The 11,631-nt window shown below is 40.7% G+C and overlaps 1 protein-coding gene across 1 annotated transcript; it reads left to right on the top strand.

Moving 5' to 3' along the window:
• Positions 1-11,048: 11,048 nt before the first annotated feature.
• On the top strand, positions 11,049-11,608 carry LOC102545667 (small ribosomal subunit protein uS15). The gene has a single exon (XM_006213403.4). It carries the CDS (start codon positions 11,117-11,119, stop codon positions 11,570-11,572), a length of 456 nt encoding a protein of 151 aa, XP_006213465.1. The 5' UTR covers positions 11,049-11,116; the 3' UTR covers positions 11,573-11,608.
• The last annotated feature ends 23 nt before the right edge of the window (positions 11,609-11,631 follow it).

Raw genomic sequence — 11,631 nt, 5'->3', positions numbered from 1 at the left:
TAGGACAGGGATCTTCTATGGTCACAGGAGGGAAAAAAAAAAAGGTTGATCCCTTAGAACCCTGGTTTCAGACATTGTTCAACCTTAACAATACCAAAAAGCTATACTCACAATTAAGTTTTCTTCTATAGCGTTTTTACATGCTATTTTTTTTTAAATCATTCTATAGAGTAGCTAACACAGGCAGTGGCCAGCTTAATGGGGTGGCTGGTGAATTACTGTGGACCACGACCAGCCATGCATTGCATTTTCTGGAAACTGTAACTGAAGAGCTAGAAACAGTGAGGGTTATGTGCCGTTTCTGCAAACCTCATCCCTGTGCTACTCATTTTTCCTACTTTTTGATTCCCTCTTCTCCTGGCTTATCTTCTGCCTTCCATATTTTTTTTTTAACTGCCAGATTGCTCTTTCTCCTGTCTCCTTTCTACACAGAAAAAAAATGTACAATTTTTAAAGGTACAGTAAGGTTTTAAAATATAGAGATGCCCATGTTTATATACACTTTTGTCCACTTATCAAGGCAACTTTTGTCAAGATGAGGGCTGTGATGGCACGAAAATTGTAAGCGTTTCACAAACCTGTTACTTTCCCCCTCCCTTTCTTGGTAGGGGGCAGGGAACTAGGTTTATATATTTACTTACTTTATGGAGGTACTGGCAATTGAACCCAGCATCTCATGCTTCCTAAGCACATGCTCTACCCCTGAGCTATACCCGCCACCCTATTTTTTTTTAATTTAAAGAAGTTAAAGACCTCTACAGTGTTAAAAGTAATAAAGCCATTTATGTGGGGTTTTTTTTACAATCCATACTTCTGTCTTTTATTATCTAAGATTACAGATATATCAAGGCAAAAAGTTAGAATAATTAATGAGTTAAGCCTCTATCTTGAGAAGTGAGAAAAAGAACAGCTAAATGGTAAATTGTACAAAGTTGATGGAGAGGACTTCTGCTTCCAGCCAAAACGGAGCAACAGGGACAAGACTCACTTTCTTGCCTGAAACAGCAATACAACTAGACAAAATATATGAAACGACAGTTTTCAAAACAATGGACAATGGAAGTGAAAGACAGTGATCCCTGAGAAATAGGAAAGAAAAGAGGCGAGCCCTGTGAATTCTCCAGCTTACTGCCTGGAGGGATTGTCCAGGTCACTGCTCATGGAGGGGAACCCAGGCAGAGCCTGGCAGAACCCTTGAGTTGAAGAGACATAGCTGAGAGTCCACGGAGACCAGGACAGCTGGAGTCCATAGGCCAGAGTATCAGAAAGGAGACAGCTGCAGAGATGACCCCCTGGAGACCTGCAGAGGGTCCTCCTCAAGCAGTCAGCAGAGGATCAATCAGTGCCTGTGTGTGAGGGAACTGCCCGAGACTGGGACAAGAGCCACCCAAGACGGTTAGAGGGAACGATGCCTGGCACTCACACAGGGTGGGGGACAGTGATCTAACCAGGAAGACTGGAAACACTCACTCATAATTCTCAGGTCATTACGTAGAGGATTCAGGAAGATCTTGCCTCAGTCACGGGGAATAAATAGCCCTCCATTAAACACTTCTGTGGAACTGCCTAACATCATAAAAGCAACACTTGAAAGGAAACTATTTCTAAGAAAATCAGGTGTATCCCAGAACAAAGGTCCAGGAGATTTATAGGAACACAAAAATATCCAGCAACTAGTAAGATAAAATTTACGACGTCCGGGATCCAACCAAAGATTACCAGAAAAGCCTTTGCAGGCAAATATGACCCATAATAAGAATAATCAATCAAACCTCAGAACTGACACAGATGTTAGCAGAAAAGGACCTTAACAATTATGATTATTATATGCCATTGTAATCAAGCAGGACCCTGGGGGGCCTTCCTGGCACAGACCCCTCCCCCATGTCCTCTGCTGTAGCTCCTCTCTGAAGCACCCAGATAATATCTCATGCATGTTTCCTGAGTTTTTCCGATGCTAAAAACCACCACCAAATGGAAGAAATTAACTACTTGATGATCATGAGCATGTAGCCCCCAGACCTTCTGGAGCCTAAAGACTGATAATGTGAACAGCTGTGTTGCCTCAACATCAACCAGTCAAGAGAACTGAGCACAAGCTGATTCCATACTCTGGGACGCCCCTCCATCACCTGGCCCTGAATGCTTTACGGAAACCCTCGGAGGAGTGAGAGGGTTTTGGAAGCAGAAACCACTCGTTCTCCTTGCTCGGCCCTGCCATATACCTTTCTCTGCTCCAAACTCTGATGTTTCCGTTTCTTTGGCCTCACTGTGTGTGGGGCACAAGAACTTGAGTGAATGGCATACAGTAACAAATTTGGCAAAGCCAGCCTAGGAGTCTGTGCCCATGAGCCGCCCCTTCCCTGGGTCTCAACACCTGCCGGAGCTCACTCCGCCCCGAGGAACCGGGAGGGACGCTCCCTGACCTGCACCGGCCACCCCGGCACCGGGCTGTTTGGAGCCGAGAAGCGTCTGGAGCTGCGGTCCACAGTCGGTGTCGCTGAGGGTGAGCGCTCCAGCTCGCACAGGCTGGGACTTCTCTCCTCTCCATCTGGGCTCATGTCTACCGGGAAGTGAACTGCTCTGGGCTCCTTGCAAGCCATTCTGGGTCTATTCTCTTTTGAGAACTGGGCCCATTTGTTTGGAGGCCTCGGTCTGGGAGTAGAAGTGGCATTTTGAGACTACCCCTCCTCTGATCATCTGTCTGTGACCTTAGCTTATTTATTGTTTGTGTTTTTATGTGTATCACTTGGGGTGAGCCACGCCAGCTTGTGCAGAATGGAAAATTCTACCTGCTTCACTTGGCCTCCTTCACTTCTAGGAAGGGAGCCATTCTGGGTCCACTCTCTTTCAGGAGCGAGGCGACTCTGGAAGCCTCCGTCTGGGAGTAGAAGTGGCATCTTGGGGCTATACCTTGTCTGATCTTTTGTTTGTGGGACATGTTTGTTGATTGTGTGTGTGTGGATCAGTACTTGAATTGGCTCATTGAGTTGCCTTTGGTGTGTAAGAAGGCTCATGTGTGATGACACCAGGGTATCCCACCCTATTGCATTGGCTTCACCTGTGGTGGAGCCTTGGCCTTTGATTCAGCTTCATCCTTGATGGGGTATTGGTTGGGGTTCTCCCCTGTTGGACCGATAGGGCATTGGCTGGTAGTCCCCCTTATGGGGGCTAGGGAACTGTGACCCTGAAAGACTGTTCTCTGGCTTGATATTTGATAACACCAGCCATGAATAATTAAGCATGGATGATCAGAGCTCTGTTGCGTCTTATAGTCCTCCTAAGGTATATTTTGCAAAATACACCTGGCAGATCTTCAGCTGTACTCTCTAAAATGAAAGAAAATGGTACTTTTTTTTTATTGTAACACTGTGTGGGCTCAGTACTCCCCCAAGATCTGGAGAAAAATGGCCCCTAATGGCCCTGTTATTATATCTAAGTGGGCCTTTTGCAACTTGGCTTTTATCTTGGGGGATGTGCGTGTGTCTCCGTTCCGGAGTCCAAATCCTGTTCTCTCTTCCTGGTTTTGCTGAAAGTGAGGCATATAAAATTGTCTATTACTGTTATTTCTTTAAGCTGAAGTGGATATTTGGGAACTGGAAAAAAAAAATCCTTGAAAATAGCCGAGATGGTTGGGTTTTGTAAAAAGCAGTTAGAGGAGGAAATTTGCATTTCTCTTCCTGTGCCTTTTGAGGTGTAAATAATCTACCTGGGCTCTCAGGAAAAAGGTTTTTTTAAACTCAAATGGAAAAACTGATCTCTGGCTCTGTATTTACATAAAAGTTAATTTATAAAAGAGCTGTAATTGACTTAAATGCAAGCACTTAGGGAAGGACAAATCTGACTCTTTATTAAAGCTGTTTCTTTTACTGTATACTTTGTATGCTATTGCTGGTTAATCACTAAAGGAATGTTGCCTATAGGCTTAAATTATACATAAGGGCCCATTTCGGAGAAAACCCTGCCTCCCAGGTAATGAGCATTAAGCTAAAATACCTTTGTTTAGCTCACAGGAAACATCCTGACTAGGCCCACCTGTGAATGGCTGCAGGAAGGAAGAAATTAACACCTCCCCTCTGGAGTCTGGCTGGAACCAAGACTTCACCCCTTGCCATTTTAGTATAAAAGGACCCTGAATTCAAACTTGAGGAAGAATGTTCTCTAGAACATCTTCCACCTTCTCAGTCTGCTGGCTTTCCAAATGAAATCATTATTCCTTGCCCCAATACCTCATCTCCCAATTTATTGGCCTGTCGTGTGGTAAGCAGAATGAGTTTGGACTTGGTGATGCTTACAAACAAAATACTTTCTAAGTATAAAAGAAGCTAGACAGAATACATTTCAGGTTCATGTGATCTAGGAAATATTCAACATTAAATTAATTTCTGATATTAAAGCTAGCTTACGCTTGTTATTATCTATAATCAACACAGACATGTCTTTGACCTTCAGTAAACCTAGGTACAGTAAGTTATTTCTGTTGCACAGTTTGTCAGCAGAAAGGAAAAAAATTAACTTGGCATGATATTCTTGTAGGTAGATTAGATACAAATAAGATGGGAGCTTTTGGGTGAACTCTTTAGGAATATGTTTTAGGAATGTCTACCTAAAAATGATCTCTCCAAGACAGCACATTGTAACAACCTATAATGAAAAAGAATATATGTGTATAACTGAATCACTATGTTATACACCAGAAACTAACACAACATTGTAAATCAACTATATTTCATAAAAAAAAAAAAAAGAACAGAATGAAAAAAAGATCTCTCCAGATATCTGGTAATTTGAAATTTTAAGTTGTGCAAAATTAAGTTAAATGATGAAAGTTTATTAAATAGCTAGGTCATTCCCAAACGAAATAAGATACTGAAACACTATTTACTGAACACTGGCTTCCCTTTAGAGAGAAACTAAAGATGTTTAGGACTATTATTAAATATGTTTGGTGCTACACTGAGAGGTTTTCTATAAAAAGCACATCTTTAAAAATTATTATTGGTATCATTATGTTTGCCAATCTTACAGAATGCTAATGAAAAAGACAGTTCGTTATTGCTTGCTTCTTGGTTTTCACTAGAAATTAAGGTTTTTAAGACTTGAGAATTCTAATTTAAATATGTAATTAAAGCTACTGAAAATACAGGAGATATTTCACTATACGGTAGGAAAGGAGGATACGTGTTTTGAGTAAAAGAAGGTATGAGGAAAAGAATTTTGTTAAAAGAAAAAAAAATTTTGTCCTAAAGCTGGTTGTTTCTAGGTGAGAAAAAATAAGGGACAGACTAACATGGATACAGAGAGTTGTGGAAAATTTGTGGAAAGGGAGCTCTGAGTGGGGGAGTCCCGTGCATGGTCAGGCTGAGACACCCGGGTAAATGGGTTTTGTTGTTGAAAGGACGCTGCTGCAGGACTAGTTTTGGTTCCTCTCTGTTAGGAGAACAAGTTACTTAGAATGCTGCTTTACTTTGTGTGTGTGTGTGTATATATATATAAATTTTGTTTTAGAATGCTGCTTTTGATAACAGGTGTGTAAAACTTCTTGATGTTTTTGACAAGCTTCCCATCAAATTCTAATTATAGTTCTTTTGACCTTAGCTAACCTTGGGATGCATCAGAGGGCCCCTGAGGCATCTCAGAGGAAAATATTTAACTAGGATTGGTTAGTATGTTACATTACACAGGAAGCATTGTCAAATGAGCGCTAAACCTCCTCACCTCCTCAGCTTACATGGTTCGAATAAATGTCAATACAGATATTCTAGAAATGGTTTCTGACATTTAAAGATGCTACCAGTCATAATTCTGTTATCTTAAAATGTTGTTTGTCACAGTAACTTAAACTTCTTTGTCAAAAAAGAACAAAAACCCCACTGTAATCAGATCTCTAACCTTGCCTTTACATCTCTTGCCATCCATAGACAGTTAAGCTAATGCTTTGCAAAACTGCTTCAAGAAGATTCATAGAAAGGACTTTTTGACAAGTACATGTTTCTTTAACTCATAACTGCTGAACTGGGTAAGATATTTAAAAAGTCTAATACATTTGGATTTCATAAAGCTGTCAGTAAAGGATTGCAGAGGATTGAGCGAACTAAAGAATCATTTTTTGGTTTCGTCTGAAATATTACTGACTTTTAATCTGTTTTCTAATTGGACTGTTTACCAAATGTTGGTCTCCCTATCAATATCGCCCCAAATGTTAGGATAGAATTCTCTAATGGAGTTGTCACAGTGTATGTAACTACTCATGATGGATAACAATGCTTGCTTTTAAGTCTGTTGCTAAAAGCACACCTGCAATGCTTGTGTAACAATTGGGTATAAGTAACAAAATGTATAACCTGTAAAGTGTTTCCCCATTAACATGCCGCTGAGCCTGTTCACCATATCTGATTAGTTTCTCCCCAACATGAATAATAGGAAATACAAAGGAGGGCTTAGCACCACAAGGACATGATCTAAACCTGGGGCAGGAGCCACCACCCCAGCATCAAGGGACGGACATTATGATCATCAGTGCTTTCTATCGAAAGATTTGCAATCCAAAGGGGAAGTGAAGGAAAAGCCTGCATGTATTGAGGTATCAGGAAGTCATTCTGGTTTATACCCAGTTTAACTTTAACTTGACTGACCAAATCGACCTGTTTTATGGCCTTTTGGACATGCATTGTACGTCTGCCTTGAGGAAGAGAATACATTGTAAGTCTAAATGGAAGAGCTGTGATTCAGACATCCAAGGTAAAACTCGGTGGCCATTGCAGACGTGATTTCAGACATGTTCCTGTAATATTGAAAACTCAAATTTTCTGAGCTGTGTCATACTCAGGATGCCACCAGCCATTCCCAGAGCAGTGTCTGCTGGCAGGTGGAAGCTGCAACCTTATGGCCTCAAGGTCTCCTCTTGTAACTATTAAATTTTTAGACAGTGAAGTTGCTTTAGATCAGATGTTAGAAAAAGGAGATGTGTAGTGGCCAATAGCTCCTGTTACGTATACGTTAATACCACATGGGAAGTTAAAACCCACTTGGATGAAAGACAGCTGGCCACAAGTCTCCCAAGTGCCAGGTCCAGACTGATTTTTTTCAGGCTTATTCTCCTGAATTCCTCAGGCAATGAGATCTAGTTTGTCTATTAAAGTTCAAGTTGTCACTCCTCCAACTACTTCTAATTGGGTCTGTTGCACCAAAAGGATGGATTAAGGGACTGAGATCTTAATCATGTAAGACTTGGATCCAGGACTTGAAACTCAGGAATATTTCCAGTTTGGTGTCCATTCCCCAAATTGAGGCAGGACAGTGCCCCATCTCAGCAGGAAGTAGCCAGCGTGGTCATCACCCTATTACCTGAAAAATGTGGGAGGGATGAAACAGGACTGGAGACTGAAACCGAGTCCCCTTAAGACTGAGTCCCTCTGCCAAGCTTGGTTAAACTCTGTCCAGAACATTATTCCCTTTCCTGTGCAACACCTCTTCTCCTCAAGGTTGAGGAATATCAAAAGGGGGAAACTGTAAGCAAGCAGGACCCTGTGGGGCCCTCCTCCATATCCTCTGCTGTAGCTCTTCACTGAAGCACCCAGATAATATCTCATGCATGTTTCTGGAGTTTTTCAGATGCTAAAAACTACCACCAAGTGAAGAAATTAACTACTTGATGTTCATGAGCACGTAGCCCCCAGACCTTCTGGCATCTTAAGGATTGATAATGTTAACAGCTGTGTTGCCTTAACATCAAGCAATCAGAATTGAGCACAAGCTGACCCCCCCATACCCTGGGATGCCCCTCCCTCACCTGGCCTTTTTTTTTTTCAGAGGGGGGCGGTTAATTAGGTTTATTTATTTACTTCTTTATTTTAATGGAGGCACAGGGGATTGAACCCAGGACCTCGTGCATGCTAAGCATGCACTCTGCCACTGAGCTATACCCTCCCCCTTCACCTGGCCTTTAAAAATGCTTTACTGAAACCCTTTGAGGAATCAGCGGGGTTTTGGGGCAGAAACCACTCATTCTCCTTGCTCAGCCCTGCAACACACCTTTCTCTGCTCCAAACTCCAACATTTCCATTTGTTTGGCCTTGCTGTGTGTTGGGCACACCAACTTGTGTTCGGTGACACCATATGTTCAAAAAGTTAAGCAGAGACATTGAGGATATTAAAAAGATCCAAACTGGACAGCTGCAATGTCCCAGATGAAACATTCACTAGATGGAGTTAGCAACACATTAGACATTGCAGAAGAAAATACTGGTCAACTTGAAGGCACACCAATTGAAATGATTGAAAATGAAGTATATAGGGAAAATTTTTTTTAAATGAGAAGAGCATAAGTGAGCTGTGGGACAGCTTCAAGCAGCCTAATATGTGAGTAGTTGGGAGTCCATGAAGAAAGAGGGGAGCTTCAGAAAAAAATCATTTAAAGAAATACTGGCCAAAAATCTTCCAAATTTAATGAACGTTAGCAACCCACAGATCCAAGAAGCTCAAAGAACCCCAAGCACAAGAAACATGAGGGAACTACACCAAGGCAGGAAACTATCAACAAAATGAAAAGGCTTCCTACTGAATGGGAGAAGATATTTGCAAATATTATATCTGGTAAGGGGTTAATACCCCAAATATACAAAGAACCCATACAATTCAACATCAAAAAAAAACAACCTGATTAAAAAATGGGCAGAGGACCTGAACAGACATTATTTCAAAGAAGACATAGAGGTGGCCAACAGATATACATAAAAGATGCTCACCTTCACTAATCATCATGGAATTGTAAATCAAAACCAGTGACGTACCACTGCACACCTGTCAGAATGGCTATTATCAAAAAGACAACAAATACCAAGTGTTAAGAGAAAAGGAACCCTCTGAGCACTGTTGGTGGGAATGGAAATTGGTACAGCCGGTATGGAAAACAGTAGGAAAATTCCTCAAAAAAAGAGAACTACCGTATGATCTGCAATTCCACTCTTGGGTATTTATCCAAAGAAAATAAAAACACTAATTCAAAAAGATACATGCACCCCAATGTTCATAGCAGCATTATTTACAATGGCCAAGATACAGAAGCAACCTAAATGCTCATCAATAGATGAATGGATAAAAATGTACATCTAAAATAGAATATTACTCAGCCGTAAAAAATAAAATCTTGCCATTTGTGACAACATGGATGGACGTAAAGGATATTATACTAAGTGAAATAAGTCAGAGAAAGACAAATATGGTAGGATTTCATTCATATGTGGAATCTAAAAAACAAAACAAACAAACATAACAAACAGAATCATAGATACAGAGAACAGATAGTTGCCAGAGTGGAAGGCAGTGGGGAGAGGAGAGAAATAAGTGAGGGAGACTGAGGTACAAACTTCCAGATACAAAATAAATGAGTCATGGGTATGAAATATATAGGGTGGGGAATATAGTCAATTATGTAATATCTTTCTAGGGTGAGAGATAGTAACTTGACTTAACAGTGATCATTTTGAAATGTACAGAAATAATGGATTACTATGTTGTATACTAGGAACTAACAGTACGGGTGGTCAATTATATTTCAAGAATATACAAGCAGACAAACAGGTCAGATTTGTGGTTCCCAGGGGAAAGCAGTGTGGGGGGAGTAATTGAATGAAGAGAGTCAAAAGGTACAAATTTCTGGTTATAACTACAAGGGATGTAATGTACAACAATATATAATTAACACTGCCATATGTTATATATAAAAGTTGTTAAGAGTAAATCCTACAGAGTTCTCATGACAAGGAAAAATATTTTTTCTATTTCTTTAATTTTGTCCCTATGTGAGACGATAATCACTCAGCTTATCGTGGTAACCATTTCATGATGCACGTAAGTCAAATCACTATGCTGTACACCTTAAACTTACACAGTGCTGTAAATTACATCTCAAAACTGGAAGAAAAAACTACACCAAGGCATATCGTAATTAATTTTTTTCAAAACCAGTGCTAAAGAGAAAACTCTCAAAGCAGTTAGAGGGAAAAAGACTACATACAAAGGGACAAAGATAAGGATGACAGTGAATTTCTCACAGGAAACAATGCAGAGACGAAGACAGTGGAGGAACACCTTTTAAAGTACTGAAAGAAATAGAAACTATCAACGCAAAACTCTATACCCATGAAACTAAGGTGAAATAGACTTTCTCAGACATACAAAAACAGAACCCATCACCAGCAGACCTGCACTACAAGAAATGTTGAAGGATGTCTTTCAGGAAGGAGACAATTGATGTCAGATGTCAATCAGGATCTACACAAAGGAACAAAGAGCACTGGAGGTGGTAAGTACGTGGGTAAACGTGTGATTCCTTCTCTTATTATCGAAATCTCTTTGTTTTTATTTAAAGTCAGTTACTTCAATGTATTTTGGAATTTATAACATGTTAAAGTAAAATGCATGATGACAGTAGCATAAAGGCTGGGCAGGGAGAAATGGAAGCGCACTATTGTGAAGTCCTTACACTATATGTGAAGTGGTATATATATCACTTGCGGGTAGAGTTGATAAGTTAAAGATATGTACTATAACCCCTAAAGCAATCAGTCAAAGAAACCAAGAGTTACAGTTAATAAGCCAGCAAAGGCAATACAGTAGAATCATTCAAGAAAAAAAAAAAAGAAAGAAACAACCTCATTCAAAAAACAACCTCATTCAAAATAAAGTAGAAAAGGAAAAGAGGGAAGAGGATAGGTAGAAATCAAATAGCCAGGTGAGAGACTCAAACTTAACTGTATCAATCACATTAAATGATCTAAGTACCTCAATTAAAACACAGATAATGTTAAGATTACATTATATAAAAGGATCCAATTGCATTGCTTCCTAAGTGTGTTAAATTCTTGTAACACACAAGGGGCGTGATGTCAGCAAAATGGCAGCCTAGGCAGCTCTTGTTCCCCAACAAAAACATTAAAGGGGGGGAAAAAAAAGAATTGTCAGAACCAACTGGTGTCAGCGCTCTGGAAAAGTCACAGATTTATAGCAACATAGCAAGTGTCCAGTTAAGAAAAAGCCATCTTCCTGCGCGGAGGGTAGCTTCCTGCGGCGTTCCGAGCCTCGTTCTCCTTTTCGCTGCCGGACTGTCGCCATCATGGGTCGCATGCACGCTCCCGGGAAGGGCCTGTCCCAGTCGGCTCTGCCCTACCGCCGCAGCGTACCAACCTGGCTGAAATTGACGTCTGATGACGTGAAGGAGCAGATCTACAAACTGGCCAAGAAAGGCCTGACTCCCTCACAAATTGGTGTGATCCTGAGAGATTCACATGGTGTTGCACAAGTACGTTTTGTGACAGGCAATAAAATCCTGAGGATTCTTAAGTCCAGAGGACTTGCTCCTGATCTTCCTGAGGATCTTTATCATTTAATTAAGAAGGCTGTTGCTGTTCGGAAGCATCTTGAGAGGAACAGGAAGGATAAAGATGCTAAATTCCGTCTGATTCTGATTGAGAGCCGTATTCATAGGTTGGCTCGCTATTACAAGACCAAACGAGTCCTCCCCCCCAATTGGAAATATGAGTCATCCACAGCTTCTGCCCTGGTTGCATAAATTTGTGTGTACTCAAGCAATAAAATCATTGTTTAAGTAGAAAAAAAAAAAAAAGAAAA

The sequence above is a fragment of the Vicugna pacos genome, chromosome X (genome assembly GCF_048564905.1).
Source record: "Vicugna pacos chromosome X, VicPac4, whole genome shotgun sequence".
In the NCBI taxonomy this organism is placed as follows: domain Eukaryota; kingdom Metazoa; phylum Chordata; class Mammalia; order Artiodactyla; family Camelidae; genus Vicugna; species Vicugna pacos.
This window is presented reverse-complemented; position numbering and strand designations above follow the sequence as displayed.